At 35.5% G+C, this 20958-nt stretch overlaps 1 protein-coding gene across 6 annotated transcripts in view; it reads right to left on the bottom strand.

Annotated features, from left to right (window-relative positions):
* The window catches only part of MCTP1 (multiple C2 and transmembrane domain containing 1), a 565543-nt gene that overhangs the window by 141631 nt on the left and 402954 nt on the right, over positions 1–20958 (bottom strand). For 5 of the 6 annotated variants that reach the window (XM_040241502.1, XM_040241504.1, XM_040241505.1 and 2 more), the window contains one exon: positions 19573–19692. In XM_040241502.1, coding sequence (XP_040097436.1) covers positions 19573–19692 — 120 coding nt within the window. Of the gene's footprint in view, positions 1–19566; positions 19693–20958 lie in introns of those variants that run through there. The other variant, XM_040241508.1, reaches the window with a different exon arrangement.

Genomic DNA, 20958 nt, shown 5'->3' with positions numbered 1-20958 from the left:
ATCTGTTGTGAACCAAATGCAGCTCTAATAACCACAGATCCAGGAATCAAAGGCTACTCCTCACAAACAATACACTCTCCTTGTTCCTGAAACCACACTCAGTAACCTCTGCAAGTATTACAGAAAGTAGGTATGCCAGGTCCAAAAGGCAATTGCAGCCATACGTTTCTTATAACTGGATTAATTTGAAACCTTAGTGGAAGTTTTATGAACAAAGGATACTGAAGATAGCTAACTGTGCTGTGCAGTAGGACCTTGTGGTTTATCTATCCTCTATATAATAGTTTATATCTGCTACCACCAAAGGTGGTAATTGATGACATACAGTTTTTAGGACTATGGAGCAGTTTTTGCAAAATAAGATGCACTGTATTGCCAATTTGGTCAGCAGCTGAAACTTAAAACACTCGGATTTTGAAATATGCTGATATATGTGAAACATATGACAATCAAAGGTTGGTTTCTCTCTTACCTACGCATAATTTTCCATATTAAGAAATATAATCATTCAGAAATAATTTGTTCAAAAAACGTTAAAGTGTTAGTCGTTCAGTTGTGTCTGACTCTATGTGACGCCAGGGACTGTAGCCCACCAGCCTCCTCTGTCCAAGGGATTCTCCAGGTAAGAATACTGGAGTGGGTTTCCATGCCCTCCCAACCCAGGGACTGAAGCCCTGTCTCCTGCATTGCAGGCAGATTCTTTACTGACTGAGCCACCATTCCTGAAATAAACCAAGTTCCATTCTCTAAAACTCAATGAGTTCCTTGAAAGGAATATACATAGAAATGAGGGTTTATAAATTTTTGTTAACTCCACAAAAAATCATGGAATTAAACATTCACAGGTGTGACATGTCAAAATTCCCTAAATTTAAACTATATTAATAAGATCTTAGTGTAATTACAATCCGTTCTTCTCAAATATGACTTTAACAAAACATAAGTGTTTTCACAGTCAGGTCCTAACCAGTTTGGAATCCCAGTGTGGAACAGAGCCTGGACACCGAGCCAGTGCTCAGTCAATGTGAGGAAGGAAGCAAAGAAGGAATGAAAGCAGTTCAAAATCGGGCACATATATCTATGAGCGGGAGAAAAGTATTTTTCCTGAAATAAATAAAAAGTTATACTTCTAAAAGCATCATGTACTGTTTTCAACCCATGAATTAGAAGTAAAGGTACACTGTGGTATGGAACACATGCTCTGCAACTGTTTGAATTAATACACTGCTGTTAATTATTCCAAAACACAGCTGAGAAAAAAAGGAAGGAACTGATACTTCTTCACATTTAAAAAATATGCACATAGCGGCACTCGGTAGTATTTGTGTAAAAATAACAAGCCACAAGAATAATGCCAGCCCTTCTGGCTTTTAACTATTCTTAATTGAAATAAGATTAAACAGGTCTAAACTGACAAATGTTTCCAGAGGGTAACACCAATCGCCTCATTGCATGTGAGACTTCAGAACTTTTTTTTTTTTTGTCATCTTTGCTACATAGGAGATAAAATATTATTCTATATTTTAGATGATGGGCGGATTTCTTTTTTATCTGAAGGGCTGTATGAGAAACAAAGCATTACGTTTCAGACAAGAGGCCTCACACTTTGAGGTTATCCACCCAACCATTTGGATGGCTCCCACCTACACGGGGTCACAATGCAAAGTAAAGTCACCTCTGAGCATTTTTGTGAACTTCAAGGCCGAACAACTGCATAAATAATCTGCAGGCCACAGACCATCATCAAAGTCTGGAATTTATGCAAATAACTCTGCTTACATTGAACAGATCTGTAAGGCTGTAAGCTTCTCCAGTCGAAATAAATGGTAATGGAGAGCTTTAGTGGTACAAGATTGCTCTCTACAGGCCAAACTGCAGAATGACATACAAGACAATTGGAGTGGTGGGGGAACAGAGATAAACAATGTTTTATAAGGCGTTTACTGACGAGTAGATAACCCCAGAAGAATGCACAGATTTCATAACACACATTGGGATATGTATGGATAGTTTTTGATCTAAAACTACACTCCAGTTTTAGAGTTCCCTATTATTTCCTACTTATTTTCTTCTAGAGTTTTCTTTATCTTCTGAAAAATGTAAATTACTTTCCTGCTGGGAAAAAGTTCTGTTTCAATAATGTATTCTAATACCTCTGAATGTATATTGAAGCTTTACATTCTACAGAATTCCACAGGGAATCTATATTGATAAATTCAATTGTTTGGGTAGAGCGATCAATCACAAAATTTGGAATTAGTTTCCATGATTTGAACATATCTCATGAGGAGAAGGGACAGTTTATATTATTGATGTAAGATGTTATGGAAAACCCAAACAAACTTGTGAACAACCCAATACTTTCTCCCAGACTTTATATAGCTTTCAAAATCCATTGGTCAAAATTATCTACTTTAAATATTTAGAGTGATTTAAAGGTCATGTATATTTCAAACTGCATTTCTTCTTTAAGAAAGTATCAAATACTTTAGTTTATAATAAAGCTCAGATGGAATTACAATAACAGTAAAGTAATCTGATTTTTCACTGGAAAAATATCAAATTAATGCTGAATTTCAGTAATTTATATAGCAAGTCACATTTTCTGAAATATGGAGAGTAATGTTTAAAATGCAGATCCAGTGGGATGGGTGAGCGAGGCTCAAGAGGGACGGAATATATATATAGTCATGACTGCTTTGCATTGCTGCACGATAGAAACCAACAAAACATTGTAAAGCAATTATCGTCCAATTAGAAAATCTAAAAGAAAAACAAAGAAAATATAAAAGGGATAGTCAGGAAAAAAAATAAAATGCAGATCTTCAAAACTGTAAGACAAGTTATTAGAAATGCATTTTCCCTGCAACCATAGAGAAATTCCAACTCTAAAGAGAGTAGGTTTCAAAACTGAATAATATATTATGGTTAAAACACATCAACAATCTGTCACACCATATGTACAAATAAACATACCCCACTATCACCGCACACACCATAAACGAGGCCAACGAAACATCTGAAAAGGTAGAGCAAATTCTTCCTATACTGTTACAGACGCTAAATAACACTGTCAACATTTTCTAAGAGACGCATAAAGGAAAAGCTATCATTTTTAACACTGCTATTTATATAGTTCAAACATTCTGCTTGGCCATCTGATAAAGATGTTCCACACATCCTCAATTTTAAAAAACACAATTTAGAGCATATTCAGGTTGAGGAAGGAAGACTATTCTTCATAATTGGATTTTGGTATTAAGTAATAAAATTTTAATTATAATATATCTTTGGCATATTTAGAAGTGATAATCTTAGTTGAAATTCTATTAATGAGAGTTCAGATATAACAAAATCACCTAAGAAAAGGCATTGTACTAGTAATGAGTATGCTAGTTTATTCTGATTTATAGCCAACTGTATATTGGTCAGCATCTCCCCCCAATTTTAAGCAATTAGATGAATGAATTTTAAGCAATTAGATGATGTAATAAATGTGTGTAATAGAACCTATAACTTTAAAGGTGGAAGTGATGAGGACATTAACCTACAGGTGTTTTTTTCCCCACTATAAGTGTCTCCTGAAGAGTAATGTTTTATATATGGTATTTAATTGTATATAACCATAATATAATTATGTAATGATGAAATGATCTCAATTTTATTTTAATTAAGTATATAATCTTTTTATTAGAAATAGTTTTCTAAAATTAAATTGTTCAGGAGAAATTTTAGTAAAGATTGAGGATGAACCATGTAATTTCTAAAAGCAGATTCATAACAAGTTTTCTGTGAAATTAAAATTTAATTCATCTAACAATATTAGTCCTCAGTAAATTGCGTTGTTACTTTTCCAACTGATTTATACTTTGTCAGTCAGTATAATTGTGAACAGAATTAGTGAATATGTTCAGGTTGTGTGAGAGAATTATTAATTAAGGGTAGGAAAAAGTTTTTAATATTGCCCTGTTAGGCAAAATGGATTTCAAAGGCCGTATTATTATTTACCTGGTGCAAATAAATTCGTATGTAGAACTCTAATTCTACCATAACATATTTATTAACCATAATACTGGATAATAATTTTCCATTGCACTTATGAAGGTTTTAGGAACAAAAATATAAGGCTGAATAATAAAAATTGTATTATGGTGGACACTTTTCCTAAGGCTATCTATCAAAATCAACTGAAATTATTGATCACAAGAAGTATCATTATTCTGTTGTTATAATTGCAATGCACATAGCAAGGTAGTTTTTTGTTGTTTTTTTTTTAACAGTGTTTGTGTATTGTTTTAATGTGGATTTTGTATTGGGAAAATTGCTTATATATGCAAGAAAATATTTTCTCTCAGCTTGCAGAAATTTATTTGACATTTTTCCTTATTTATGTATATTCATTGTTCTCATGCTAAACATGAATAAATTCGAAAACTAAATTCACATTATCAATATGAATTCTAGACCTATCAGGCCTCCTTCTAGCAAGGAATGTTACTTTTATCTTTGTTACATTCTCTGCAAAACTTATTGGTAACATACTTTCAGAAAATGCCAGCCAATAAACTACACTAAAATAATTTTCTTTATAAAAGCACAGTGATCTTTGGCATCGTTCACTATTTTCAAAGCCATAAAAGAACAGATAACAAATATATGACTCACAAATTATCAATTATGAAAAATAATCTGGTTCAGAAAGCTGCACTAATGCAAAAAGATGGATCACTTGTCACAAACCAATAAAGGCTATTGTTTGTGAATCCAATATTTGATTTTATCATTTATGTTGGGCAACTTAAAATGATTTTTAAACCACATTACTTTTTGAAAAAAAAATTGTTATAAAGGTGAACGTGGGGGTTGTGGGGAGAAGAAACCAGATGTGTAATCTGTCATCCTTGAAACAATTTACCATCTTACATTGAGTCCAGAATACAAGTCTAAATTGCAAAGACCTGGTCAGGAAGGATGGATGCATTAGAAAGAACACTTCTGTATTCCAGAAAATGGACAGAAGCAGAAGTCCAGTAGACTTTGAGTCTATCCTTTTCGTGTGCCTTTCCATGGCTGAACATCTGCAGCTATGATGTTTCATTATGCAGGGACATTTAAATTCTATGTTTCTTAAGTGAAGTGTTGTTTGTTATATTTCTGCTTTTGTTTATTTTGTATTACAGAGTAAAGCACAATGAGGCTCCCAAGCTTAGAAAACCTTTATGATTGATTCTTTTCACATTCATAATTTTATAATGATGGAAGAGGTACAATTCTTTCCAACCAAGAAGAGCATCTGTGTGAGTTGCTGGGGCCAGAAATGTCCTGTATGGTGTTATCCAAGGGCCACTCGAATTCCCTCCCTGCTCTCTGATAACTCAGTTACAACATTTTACACCTGCTTGTAAGTAAGGGCTTGGATGTCTAAGCACATCAGAAATACTTCCCATAAGGCCAGTGATAAAATGCACATATGTTATCTGGGGGTGACCCATTCCCTCTCCTAGACAATAGACTTGATCATCAGATGATACACGACACGGTGAGTTTCAGGGACATAATAATGCCAGACACAGGCAGACGGTAGCAGGGCCCATAATGCAGATAATGGGGAGTGATGTCAGGATAATGATGTGCCTGGATGGGTATCTGATGGGGAGAATGGAAAATGGTGAAAGAAGGGGTGGATTTAAGGGTAAAAAGGTTGCCACATCCTAGAGACATTATCGTACAGTGGGCCTTTCCAGTAGACTTCTCCTTTCCTTACTCAGTGAAAACCACTGGAAATTCTCAAATACACAGAAAAAGGAAGAACTCAAGGGCCTAGTAATATATGCCAAAACATAGAAACATAAGAAAAATAAAGTATTAAACCCTGGCTTACCCTTCTAATAGTTTGTTTGAGGTGGGGGTCATGAATGTTGCCTAAGGTGGGGAATCATGAATGTTCTTGGATATATTCTTAGTTGGACACAAAAAAGAAGTGAAAATGAGGTTGGGGGATGGACATAATTGAGTAACTGTTCAATTATGGCAACTGCTAGCTAATGAAGACCTATTACAACTAAGTTTTTAATAGAAAATGTGCTAATTGACTAGGTTGGAGCTCAGAATGAGCATATGGCTAAGATGCTTGATTACCTAGTCTGGTTCCATGACAGTGATCAACTCTAACACTGTAAAAAGGAGAGTTTCTATGACAACTACTGAGCTTGCTGACTAAGGTGTGGGTGACCAGCCTGAGGGGTGAGATATTCTAAATCACGCATCTTCCATTAGTCTGCACACTTGTGTGACCTGGAGGTTCACCGGCCCAGGTGTGTTTTGTCTTGTCCCTTACTCAAAATATCCATCTTGTTCTCAGTGTTGACAAAGCTTAAATCAGCCTCTTAAGTGAAGAATATTGCATGCTATTTGTTTTTTAATTTTATTTTAAAATTTATTTATTTTTATGCTATAAATCTAATCTGCTTATAAAAGTGAAAAGTCAACACACTCCACCTAGGTCTGAGTCTAGCGTTCCACCTCAGTCAGGAGTGACTATAATGATTTCTGAAGTTTCTAGGGGGTGGGGGGCCAGTCTCAAAGTCAAAGTCAGCCTGTACAGCAACTTTCAGGAAAGGGCAACTTCATCATCCATAATTTTAGACAAAAACTTTCTTTTCCAGTGTCATTCTAAACTAAAATTCAAAACAGGTGCTTGATGCTAAGGCTGTAACCAAAATATTCCTTTATAACCTGCAACTCTGATAAGACTTCCCTCGGAAATATAGTGGTTACATAGCCCTTGTATGGCTTTAACAAACCCCTATTTTCTTCCTTCTGCACCATACAATGTGCAGTCTATTTGCACCCATTCAGGACTAAATTACAGATAAAGTTACAGCAAATTTGTTTTCTCAAAAAAGCAGTCAGCCCTAATATCCCTTGAGTAATAAAAGCCTCGTCTTTCATTCAGAACTAGAACTGGCATAATTTTCTCCAAGAAACAAACTCTACTTCCTGTGACAATGGGCCTGTTCTTAAAATCTGAATGGGATACAGCTCAATTTGCAGGTGTTCAGGTATAAAGGTAAAAGGGCATTTGACCCCCCAACTGGCAATTGTTGCTGTGGTAGGTAACTTCGGTTTCCTAGTTATATCATTCTACTAGATAAGCTGCCAGAGTTTTCAGCCCTGAATTACAGAGGTAGGCTCAAGTGAATCAATAATTTACACAGATATATCTCACTCATTCTGATGGTATAAAGATACATACTAACAGTCTGCTGCAACCACGGAACAAAGCCAGAGAGACATTATTTAAAAAGAAAGAGAGAAAAAGAAACCCATTTATCTATGTGAGCAAAAACATTATGTAATAATGACCTCATGGCTTATTAATTTTATTTTTTCAACTGTTTTAACAAATATTGTGATGAGGTAAATAAACTCTTTATGAATCTCAATAAGGTTGCTCTGGTGAACATTAAGCTAACAGTTCAAACTTTCAGATTGACTTTAAAATAGGGTGATGTTAAACATAGCAAATCACTTGAAAAGATTTGTGCACCTAAGAAGTTTAGGGTAACTAGCTTAACTAAATCCCTCCAATATTTTATTACTGAATTTCAGTATAAAATTACTTTTTAAAAGATGAGAATCAAATACATTTAGGGACTGTTCTCTAAGACTATTGTTAATATAGCCTTATGCTGTTAATTATTACCTGGGGAAAATTACACAGTGTTTTATTCACTAATACTATGACATTTTTATTAACTCATAATCCCTGTGCTAACAGTGGTACATTAAACAAGTTATAATTAAGAGGGCTGCAAATATTAAAAATGCCTACTTTAAAATTCTTCAATCATGTTAAAGGGAATCCAAGTTCCTCTTAAGGAAAGCAGTACCCAAACCAGTGTGGTTATAATATAAATTAATAATCAATAGCCTAGACAGCTTGAATAATATTTTTGTAAGTTCCTGTTTTCTTGTCCTTAAGGATGAAGGGAACCCATGGTCTAAAAACATGGTAAAAATCTCTCCTAGCAACTTTAATTATAAAAAGTGAATGTTTCTTGACAGATCTGAAAATTTATTTGAGGACAAGATGCATTAGAAGTTGGTGCCTTGCCCATTCTTTTTTAGTTCAAGGCTGGACATACGTCTAGCTGGGACACACGAACCGATTATGTTCAGAGTTGCTTTAGGAAGACTGTGCAAAGTTAATCAGGGCAATAGATTCAATGAGAAGGAGGGTCGCAAATAGAGACAATACTCAGGTACCCTAATTTCCTCCACATGGAGAAAGGATCTTTTCCCTTCTTTTCCAAGGGACCCTCCCCACCCCCACCCCCGCTCTGGGGAATAGGGTAGACGCTAGAAGTCTGAAAGCAAGGAAAGTGCATGTAGGAGGAAAAAAGAATAGAAAAAAAAGCGAGAGAGATCAACTCGTGGTCTCTACCTAGAGTCCTTCAGCCTTTCTGCGTGATACTCTGGGGCAGCCAGTTAACATTTCCAGCCTTCCAAGAAAATATAACTAGTCCCTTAAAAGTGGATAGAGGAAGGAGAAAAAATGGAGTGCCCCATTTCTGACAGTCAAAAGGGAGAGGAGAGAAATGTTCCCACACTGATCTCATTAAGATGACGAGAATAATGAGTGTGAATCTTATGTATGAATCTCACAGTAGATAGAGGAGGGCATAAATGTATCCCACATTCACCCTTTTATGAAGCCTGATATACTACATTTATTCTTAGCTTCATCTGATACTACTGTTGGGGGTTTCAGTTACAATATTACAGCTTTAACTTCCAGTTTTGCTGCTAAAGTCATCTGAGTCAGTCATTCAACACAGCTTTATTGAGTGTGCATGAAAACGCGGAAGATCTGTTAATGGAACTGAAATGCATCTCAAGCAGAACAGCCTGAATTTATCTCCTGTCACTGGTTCTAGTGACGGATTAAAAATACTGAAAAAATGGCATTTTTCATTTTATGATCTAGTTTTTTCCTAGTTCCTTAAACTTAGGTTAAACATTCTAGTCTATTAGAAATTGAACCCGGGTATTATTATGCTTCCCACATACTTTTGGAGGAAGAGCTGTGCATTTTTAGCAAACACCCATGAGAAATTTTTCCTTGCGATATATCTTCCTTTCTTAGGTCCAGTACAGGATATGTTCAAATAATGATTTTAAGTTAAATCATTTTTTAAAGACTGATACAAATTTTGAAGATTACATAGCTCTCAGGAACAAAACCCTGTATTGTTGAGGTCCTGTATGTTATTCAAGCCTAAATGATCCAAGACCCCTCATACTTAAGAACTTCAAAGCATTTCACATAGATGATTTAATTTAGCTTTCTTCACTTAACTACAATAGCAATAAATTGGTGGATCAGTTTATAGCAAACTATACCTCACATAATTTATATAACAAGTGGACAACACCCTACAAATTCTATGAATAATAGTATCTCAAAATATGCCCAGATTATTATTAATTCAGTACTTCCAACACTTTGTAAAGGAATATAATATTTCATTTTATTCCTTAATTATATGCTAGAAGAATTTTGATCTATGTAATTTTAAAGGAAATTTAGGATTGGAGCAAACCAATGAAATTGAATCACCAGTTTTCCTAGGTAATTCACAATACATACACTTTTTTTCCTGGCATTTATTTAGTCTAATGGAAATTCAGGCATGGACAGGTTGATCTCACCTACCATTAAATCGATATGGATCAATATAGACGGTTTAAACTGTTTAAGCAACTCACGATATAGTATATGTTTAAAATCTGGGAAATGTAGTCTTAAGGAGTCTACATTTACTTTTGGGAATGAGTAATTTATACTACTCAGAGGCCAAATGACATTTCTTTGCTTGTCTAAAATGTACCTCCCTCAAATACACAGTGAACTTTTTGTATTCTCTATTACTGTACACACATCTCTGCAGTGTTTGGGGGAACTGTGATCGCAACTAGTAGAGAAGTATATCAAAAGACAAAATATGCACTTATTACATGAACTTCAGGAATAATACTAAGCAAAGCAAGCAAAGATTTACTATTTTGAGTAGGCAATTCCAGCCCTTTCAGTTCAACACATTTCTTAATAAGACATACCAAGAATTTGTAGCCTAATTTTACACTCTTAGAACTCTACAGAACAATGTCTCACACTTGGTTTTCCTTAATTAAGGACAACAACTTATAAACTTCATGATAAAGATTCTCTCTTTCTCATTCTCTTCCTTTCTCTCTTCTCAATGCTGCTGTCTTTGAAACATTCATTACCAACAACTGGGGGAGAAGGAGAGTCAATGCCTCAGTAAGTCACTTTCCCTTATAGCACTTTAATTTCCTCCACCATAAAATTATCTCTGAGCTCCCTTCTAACCATAATGCTCCATGACTTCACTGGCACACTTAAAAGCCTATGCAATCTCCACTTCTGTGGGTCCCTGACCTTTGCCATGAGGAAGATGGTCTATCTGAAGCTAGGATTGGGGTGGGTGTGGTTCTTGGCATTTTCAACACCAAGCCGTGACTGCACTCTAATCTACTTCCTACATACGACATTTCCATTCTACAGCTAGTACTCTATGACTGACAGGCTCTGTGAATGGTTCTGTGTCATTACTTATGACATTAGACATCACAATGATTTGTGGCCCCCAAATTGTCACTACAGGGCAATGTGTCCCAGGGTCAAAGGAACTGTCTTACAAAACAGATACATCTTGCCTGGAGGTTTTTGAATCTATATGAAAAAATAAAAAGTTTTAATTACACATCAACCAAGATTTAGGACTTAGAAATAAAACTGTGGTAGGAGGCTCATATTCTGAGAATTGAAAAAATGAAGGAAATAGTGCACATCCAGACCAACAGAACCTAGGTTAAAGGTCTCTCCTACAAATACCAGCCTCCGGCTTGGGGCATGTAATAGTCTCATGCAATGGAAGAACCAAGATCTATATACAATAATTTAAACAAATCCAGATAAGTTTTCAACATTTCTACCTAACTAGAGAAAGTGACCTCAGCTTTCTGAACTTCCACATTTATATTTTATTTTTCTCCTTCACTCATATCACTTTAAAATAGATAATAACACCTCTCTTATACAACCTCAGCATAATAATTTGTAGGTAACTCATGGACTACTTGCAACTTTAGCAATCTCTTATTTTCAATTAAATCCAAAGGATTTCTCTGATTGACTAAGGAAAACAGTACTTAATTCACCAACATTTTATAACAAAATTGGATGATATATTCTTGTTTCAAACACGTAAGCATTGCCTGAAGTTGGCTTGGCAGAAACTCTAGAGATTGCTAACTATGGAAAATGCAGTAGAATTATTTTTATATAGCTAAGTGGGACATAAAACATCATATGTTTACTTATTATTGACAAATTACAACAGTAAAAGTTGTTTGAGTCTTATGAGGAATTGAGTAATCAGCCATGCAGAATAGCCAGTAGAACATGTATCCTCACTGTTTAAAATGACTTTTCTATTCCACAACCCCTTTGCCTTCCCTTCCCGTGAAGACCTAGTAGGTAATCAAGTCTAATGAAGTGTTCTTTTATATCTCTGACATAATGATATCCATTTAGGAATATAAAGATTATCTATTAGTCATAAATATAGTACAATGTATGGACAAAACCCATCTAACCCTCATAATGATGGAGATATTACTTAGCCCACAATTAATGTTCCCCTCACTTCTCCTTTTCAGGGAAGCACTACAATGCACCCTTGGAACTGGTGTAGAGGAGAAAGCTCCCATATGGGGTTTAAAGGGAGAAAATTTAATTCTTCAGTCTCTATGAAGCCAGACAAAACTTCTCCTTTCATTGGACGCCAATATAGTCAATAATTCTGTATAAACATCACAAATTCTCTTTCCTCAGACTGATTATCTATGAGAATCATTTGCATTGTATGCAAACTACAGAAATTCTAAACTAGACTTTACCACCAAGAGCATGAACATAAACATAGTTAAACTCACATTAAACCTCCTCTAGAACACGCATTCTCAACGAGGTTGAGATGGCACCCAAGGGGGCAAAAATTGGTTCTTAGGGGACAGCACAGAGAATCTTGCATATCACAGTGATTTGTGGCCCCCAAAGCTCCACACTCCCTGAGAAAATCTTATTCCTTAGTATTTCATTTCTCTCATTAAATTAAATGAAAAGCTTCTCCTTAGGGGAGTGAATATGAAAAACTGTTGAGAAATGCTGATTTAAAACAAAAGAAAAGCCAAGTTTTGTCTGTAAAATCCTTTCCCCCATCCTTAAAATCAGGGTTGCCTTTCATTTTTATCCAAATATCTGTTTACACTTTGATGTGATTTCCATCTTTCCTTGTGAGCTCCTCTCTGAATTTCTCTTCATTACTTCTCTTTGAGCCAGTGGCTGATGACTGGTACAAACGTGAGAAATGGTCACTCTTTCATCTTCAGTGTTACTGATCTCTAATGTTACCACTCGCCGAGTGTCAGATCTCTGTCATCAGAGCAAAATAGCGGATGCAGTGCAGAGTCGTAACTCACAGACCTACTATGGCAAGAGTGACTTCTAGTCTCTATTCATTCTACCTTAATGTTAAAACACGGTAAAATGATGGCAAGGAAAGGGGCAATGAAAATCTTTCTTAACAGCATTTCAGTTTAGCTTCTCACTTGTTAAATTAACTCAAACACACCATAATTCTAAGCTATATCTTCATAATTGGTCAAAATAGAAAAATCAGACAATAGAAAGCATCCTACTCCTTACTTCTTAATATTTACCCCATACAAAAGGGCATGAAAACATTTGGAGAATTAAGTCACTGTCTAAAGTATGGTAATGACTGCATTTCTGTTGCAATGTACAATCTTTCAGAAGAGCTATTATTCTTAGTTTACAAAATTTTACTAAAATAAATTTCATAATTATTCATTTACACTTTCTCTTTTGCAAAACATTTGACAGAATATTATTTTGGAAAGGACTATGCTTGCTATGTTGCTTAGAATGTGTGTCCCCAACAATTTAAATTGAAGCTGGAGGGTGGAAACTTCTTCGGAGAATAAGAACATTGGTTTAGGAATCTGAGGACAGACAGTGAAACATCTCTAATTTCATTATTTTGTCATTTTTAATCCTTAGTCAACTTAATCATAAAATCTGGACCATGCAACATATTTTTTAAGGATCACATAAAGATTCTGAGGCTGCAACTACAAGATATGTAATGCAAGAAGGCTGCCTGAGGTGAAATGGGTCAGCAGCCCTATAGCCAGTGAGACCACAAAGAAGCACTGGTGTCTTCCCAACTTTCATTGCACATCCCAGTAAGATTCACGAGGAGGCTAATTCCTAGATTCAATATGGTATTACTGTTATGCTGGTGATACTTGAGCTTTATGTTTGATTATAATACAGTGCAACTGCCCTGTACCTGAAAAAAAAGTGAAATAATTTCATTTTGTTCAAGTCACCCACAGAATGTCCCCAGATGATAACATCTGACAACTTTCTGCTTTAGAGAACAAAGGAAGGAGAGTAGAAATGATAGAAAAGGTTTGCAATGTGTTTTAAGAATTAAATTCCTCTTGTAAATACAAAATAAAACCTAAGAGGAATTAGCTTTTTGAACTGTAGTAGATTCTACATCTTATGTGATTACCTACCTCCAAAGAGCAGGAGGCCCTTATACTGACATCTATTAAAATAAACAAAAAAGGGGCACTGGAACCGTTTAAAGAAAGTTAAGTGCTGATTTGAGGAAGTGCTACATTGGTATAGGTAACAGCCACAAAAATAAAACAAAAGGATTATACATTTAAATAGACCTACAAAGTGAACTAGAGCAGGATCCTCAAGGATTAGAGAAATCTAGTTAAAATGCTTTGTCCTATTAATATTTGATTTTAGCTAATTGTGATCAGTTCTAAAATTCAACACACTTCAAAAATCTGGTCTTTGGTGCGGGGAGCTGCTAGAATTTATATGCAATGCTTTGTGAAAGGCATCACTTTAAAAAACCTATTTTTTTTATTAGCTAATGCTTGAAAACAGTGTCCTTCCATGGAATCTAAATAAATTTTGGAAAAATGTATACTTTGAACACCAACTTAAAGTGCCAGCATGTTCATATGAACTGGGCACGCAATCTACTCACTGAAAAGTGTAGTGCTAGAAGTTTCTAAGTGTCAATGGTCTCTGATGTTGTAATAGGAATTTTAGGCAACTTTGGAGGTATACAGTCTTCGAAAGCAATGAAATTCTACAGGCTTTCTCTTTCTCACACATTTATGAAGGAAATGCTTAATGTACCTTTAAAATTTATATAAATTAAATCAGAAGTATTGTTTATAAACTTGGTAAGTACTTACATCAGAGGAAAGCATACATAAAGAAGGGTTGGCAAAAGGTCTTGGAAGTTTAGATTTACATAATTCTAGGAAAATTCAAGAATATATGGGTAGGACCATCAGTTACAGATCATTTTATTTTAGTACTTATTTCTATGGTTTTCAGGGGTCCTTCTGTTTTGCTGTTTTGGGGAAAAAACAAAAATTATGTCTGGAACATTTCCAATTTTTCTGCTAGCACTAAAAAAAAAAAAAATAGTAGCAACAACAAAAGCATCTATAAAAATCATTTGAAAACTGCTACAGACCTGAAGCATAATTTTGTTGGTGTGGTATTATTGATGCCTCTTAAATTATTGAAACTGGAAATTTCTGTTGAAATTCAAAGTTACCTCCCATACAGCCAGTACAATCCCTCTCTATTGCTCAGTGAAGGCTAAGACTTGAATCTGAACTACGGGAGATCTGGACGTGTCTTTGTTTTCACATTAATATTTCTTCTTAAGCGATGCTCCCTTTTCAGTCCCTGAACATGAAGGCCACTTAAAATGTCCTTATTGTTTGTAATAACTTTTAGAAAAATCCATATGCTGTTTAATATCAGCAGGCTTTCTACACAGGAAGTGCTCGATATGGTTTCCTGGGGAGCCTATTGTCTTCTGACCCTTGTACACCAGCCACATAGCCCCTGCAAGTTCAGTTCCTCCTTTGCTTGTGCTTCTTCCATTTTATTTTATTTCATTTTTTATCATTTGGCTACAGAGAGCTGCCTCATGCCATTCTTTGCATACATCATCTCTGGTTTTTCTCTTTTGCTGCATAACGGCCCTGCTTTGCTCAGAGTCGCTGTTGTCCCAAGTGTGATCCTTTACTAAAACGGGGATTGAATGAAGGTGGAGCTCAAATTATCTGGGAGCAAAGGAAAACCATGCATTTGAAAAGGACCCAGAAAGGAACGAGTAATGAACCAGAGTGGCCTCAGTGAATTGCTCTAGAGGGAATTCTCAGTTTTGACACAAAAGGAATGCCTGGATACCAAGGAAAACCTAAGAGGGGGGGAAATCTCAGTAGGAAGCCTGCCTCATCCGGCTGGTCAGCCTGGAGGGGTGAAGCCAGTAGCTCTGCAGATAGGAAGAGAAACACATGTATTTTATGAGTAATGGTTGAGCATTCAAATACGCCGTTTTGGAACACAAGGTACTTTGAGGAGTTGACATCCCTTCACAATTCATGTTCATTGTCCCTCTAAGTAAAATATGTGTCTCCCTTTAGTTATTCTGTTAGGAATCGTGCTTTAAAAAAGCAGGAGGACATTTTTGATAATGCACATCTTAAACTTTTCATTAAACTACCAAATTTAAATTCTACCTTTTTGTGCACTCTGACATTTTTGTCTGGCATTTTCATTAATTTTGCGACATACATAAATGTAGCTGAAATGTTAACTGATCAATACTTTGTCTCTCTCATGTAGCACTAGCGCTCCGTTCCCTAAGGACCACACAGCAGAACAGAAATTAAATGTGTAAAATATCAAATGTTAATGTTAAACACAGCGGCACTTACTGTATAACGACAGAAAAGGCTAAAACAATTCCAAATGGACAGATGGTACCACAAATTATCTACAATCCCATTTAAAGATTAAAGTTTGTCCTGTAAAATAATTCTTTGACGCACACTGAAGTGTGTCCTTTTACTGATAGCTCAGTTGTCCAATTATTTTTGTGCTCATTACAGTGAGAAATGACAGTACTGAAAAAGAGAATGTGCACTCTTTTTTTCCCCCCCATGTTGCACCCACTGACATCCACAAGAACACACACGTCTGGTCAAGAGCCTGATGAAAATTAAACCCAATTGATGAGACATTTACACGTCTACAATAGATGATTCCCAAAGACAAGCGTCCCTGCCTTCCACATCACATACGTATGGGTTTGCTCTTAAGCATACAATATTCATAGTAAAATTTAAAAACCTAATTCATGGCACACAACAACAAGGACATTCTCAGGCACATGCTTGCTTATATTTCATCCATCACCTTCCAGGCTGATTTCTGTTTCTCATAGAGTCAGCCGGCTTTGAACCTTCCACAGAACGCACAGGTAACACAAAAAGAGAGCAGGGCAGCTCCTCCCCTGCATTGCTCACGCTCTCCACTCTAACTGACATCAGAACAAAAATGGCTGTTTTTCCGTTTAAATTTCACTACTCTACATTTACTTTTGGATGCTAACTTAGAAAAGAAAAAGAAAACAGGATAGAAAAAAAGGTACTTAAACATTATAAAGTTTACTGATCTGGGCCTAAAACCAAGCAGCATAATGGTACAAACGCACGGGCTCCATGAGGCAGCTGCATTTATGAAAAAGTGGGCCAAGTGGAACCAATATTATAATAATAGACCCGTGATCCATCAACAGGGGATGATGGGAACAATATGTTTGTAACAATGGGGTGCTGCTCATAGCCTCTCCTAATGGAAAGCAGTTCTTTTCAATAAACTGGCCTAAAAAGGCTCTGGTTATGCAATAAGATCTTTGAAACATTTTGTTTTTAAGTACATCATTTAATATCTAGAAGATAAATAAAAATCCTACCACGGTGTTTTCTTTTTTCCTGAATCGTTATGATGTTAAGATTACAAGGTACATATTTTAAAAGCTCTTTTGGAAAGGAAATAATATCTGTGTGGCTTTGGGCAAGGTACTTAACTTTTCCGTGCCTCAGCTTCTTCCTCTGCAAATCAGGAAAATAACAGTATCTACTTCAAATAAAGTTGCTGGGAATATTTAATTTACTAATGCACAAAAGGCACTTTCATGCTGTAGCGCCTGGAAAAGTGTTTTGGCACATAAATTTGTGTTATATATTAGTTATCATTATATAAGGGTTTTTTATATTAGAATTTAATCTGAGGTTAAAAGAGATGATGGATGGAGGATTATGAAATAATTTAGAATTTCAATATAAGGTCTAGGAAAAATTACTAAAAGGTATTAAGCTAAGCCTATCATCATTTAATCACTAGCTTTATTAGAGCAAACTCTTATCTATATGGCATCATTGAACAAAGTTTCTCCACATAAGAAAAATATTTCAGACTGACTGGATCATTGATTGGTCTACTGATTTAGACAGTTATTTACACCGGGAGCCTACTAAGGGGCTAGATGCTCTGCAGGTGATGCTGGAGTCCCAGGAGAAAAAAGGCAGGGACCCCATTCTCCTGGAACTCCTAGTTCAGGTCCAGATCAATGAAGCTGGTTGCTGTTATTTGCTGTTTTAATGACATTCAATAGACTGAAATTCAATGCTTCTCTTTTTCAATGAAACCATTAATAATATTGCTTCTTCTCAAAATTCCTGTTAACATGTATTCACATTGTAGTTTTTGGCCTGTTTTTTCTCCATGGGTGTCAGGAGTCCCTTTTCCTACCTTTATTATGGCCTCCCCTACCCCTCCTTCCTGAAAACGTCTTGCATTCAGCTTGTTTCACAGGATCGAGTCTGTTAGAAACTGACCACCAGCTGAGAGAGAGACCACTACCTTTCTTTCGCAGTGAATTTTGACTCCCGTACAGTGAAATTACTCAAGTACTGTGTAGCTAAGTTTCTCAGAATTTCCCTGGCTGATATACATATTTTTTCAATCAGTAGGAAATTGTGAGGAAAGTCGACCATCTTCGATTCATTGTACAGGAGAGACCTCTAGAAGCCAGGTGACATTTGTGAAGACTTACATACACACTGTAATGCTGAAGTATCCAAAATGAAGGTTCCTGAACAAATGACATAATATACAGGTGTCTCTGTTTGCAAATGTCATAAATAGCCATGAAACAAAGGGGAGAAACAAAGATGGCAGATGACACTCTCGGTAGAATATTACTGTGTCTGCTATACGGCCCCCTAGAATCTGGACGTAATGGCATAAAATACACACATAAACTCAACATCATTTTTTTTTCCCCTCACTAACATTAAAGTGCCTCTATGATGCTGAAAAACAACAACAAAGTTTGCTTAACAGTACTCCAATGTATTTATCATGTGAAAGAGCTAAATGAAAGGATATTGAGAGAGGCAGATTTTCTTTTCTAAAATTTAATGATGATGCCAGTCGCTTTCTTTAAGGAGACAACAACATGTCTATGGGAAGCAGGCTGCCTAACTTTCTGGTAACTCACAACACAAAGGGACGTACACACTCTTTGTTCCATGTGCTCAGACATTAATGAAAGTCCCGCACAAGGCCTGAGAGGAGGACAGGGCTCAAAGTATTGAACTGATGTGCCTACACTCATTTGAATGGTAATTCTAAAATGTTGACTTGTTACTATAATTAAAGATCTTCTTGTAAGCCCCCAAGATAAAGTCATAGTCTGCGAAACCCACAAATATAAGGACACATAAGGGTACTCATATTCTAACAAGTATGACAATAAAATGAAAGATTTCAAAAGAACGACTCCACTTAAACTTCAGACTGGAATCCTGAATACGCAAAAATAATGTGAGAGCAGAAAAATCTCAGCTGAAGCTCAGAGGAAAGAATTCTTTCTGAATTTCTAGCTTTGCAAGTCGGTTTCATCAGCAATTTTTAAATAACCAAAGTAAAAGGCCACTGGATGAATGTTGTCAGAGGACTCTGAACTATCAAATTTCTCACTTGTACCTTTTTAAAAACTGGAAATCTCAGAAATAATAAAGCATTCATCCACTTCCAACCATGATTCACATATTAAAGTATTACAACTAGCATTCTACTGCCAAAGATTTTTATATTTTGAAAAGATATCCGTAGGATAAATACAATTAAAATGAGGATGGTCAAGATTCTTAATTTTTTTTTTTTAAACACTAAGGACTTTTCTTGGCCCTGCTATTGGGCTTTGGGATTATGCAACATGTAAAATTTTACTTTTTAACTGTCACAGAGAAATTGCACATTGGCTGAGATGTCTTGTATTCCGGAAATCTGAGGCGGGGAGCGGGGATGTATTCTTGGACTCAGACCTTGAACACCCATCAGGTTCCTGCCCACGGCAAATCTGCCCAGTCAAATCTCAAAATAGAAGTTAAAAATGGCCACATCGACATAACTGTAACTAGAGCCACAGAAACATGCAGCTATGATTACTGAATTTAATGAATAACAATGTAAGTAATACAGGATGATCATACCACAAAAGCAGCGAGGCTCCTTGGGGGTGAATCCCAGTCAAAGCAACTATTAACATAGTATGCAGCATTTACGAGCACCATGACACAACGCTTCGTTCTGATAAAGTTCCTTAGCAGCAGCTATAAAGGAAGATGAAAGCCATTATTAGAATTTGCAAGACTAAAATCTATCAGATATGCTACAAAATTCTTCAAGTTTAGTGTGACTTAATATGAATTCAGAAAGTTAATAAAATTGTAAGAATATACCAAGCAATTTGGCTCACAACTTAGAGGGAGAGAGGTATATCTGGAGAAGGTGGAAAGAACAAAATTACAAGAGCAATTTCTAAGTTAAATATATTTGCATAAAGAGTAATATCATGCAAGTTGAGTTACCTCTGTTCAAAAGAAAAAAAAAATTTCCAACGGATCAAAAACTTTTTTTTTGACACTTAAAATCCTGAGAACTTTAAATATATTTAAAAATTCTGAAATCCTGTGCTTTTAAAATTCTTTAAATGCTTTCATTTCAAGATATTTCAAAGTGAAATTGCTAACTTGGGATGTTTTTATTGAGGAGCTTAGAAAAAACCTGTCAAGTATTGCTTTATTATAGAAAAAAGAATATTTTATCACCATTTCAGTAGGATTTCCCTTTCTTCCTATCATAGTTTCATTCCTCTTCTCTCTTCCCTCTTCCTCTCTCTCCTTCCCACAATAAATTTTACCCACATTTCTCATTACTTTTTCCTAATTTTGGAGTTAGGGAAAAATGTATGGTAACCAAGTACTTTACAAAATATTTTCCTAAAAAAAGTATATGACAAGCTATTACATATAAAATATGCTACAAGAATATATTGTACAACACAAGAAATATAGTCAATATTTTATAGTAATGACAAATGGAACAAATCTTTAAAAATTGTGAATCACTATACTGTACACCTGTAACATAGAATATTGTGCATCAATTATACCTCAATTAAAAAAAAGAGACAAAAAATAAACTGTAGATAATGAACAAGATTAAGAGGTATATGGGAATTTATATAATTAAAAATTTTAAAACTAAGGCACAGCTACAGCTGTAAGACAAACAGCCCATATACTAGATACAGATCCAAAAAATTACATACAGGCATGTTAATAATTAGAGTTAATTATGTCTGCAGGTTAATATTTTGCTACTTACAAGTATATTTCAAGGCTAATCTGGTATTTTAAAGAAGTAGCTATGTAAAGTTAACTGGGCTCATATGGAAAACATCTGCATATATACATAGAAGCATGTACATGCATAGCAGTTTAAACCAGTTAAAATTTCTTTCTGGCAAAGTAAAAAGTGTCCCTATTTGTTTCCTTCTTGGCCCCTACTCACCTTTAAGAGTTTTACTATTTTTA

Source organism: Oryx dammah, unplaced genomic scaffold, assembly GCF_014754425.2.
Source record: "Oryx dammah isolate SB20612 unplaced genomic scaffold, SCBI_Odam_1.1 HiC_scaffold_5, whole genome shotgun sequence".
NCBI lineage: Eukaryota > Metazoa > Chordata > Mammalia > Artiodactyla > Bovidae > Oryx > Oryx dammah.
Note: the sequence above shows the minus strand (reverse complement) of the source record. Positions and strands in the feature narration are given on the sequence as shown.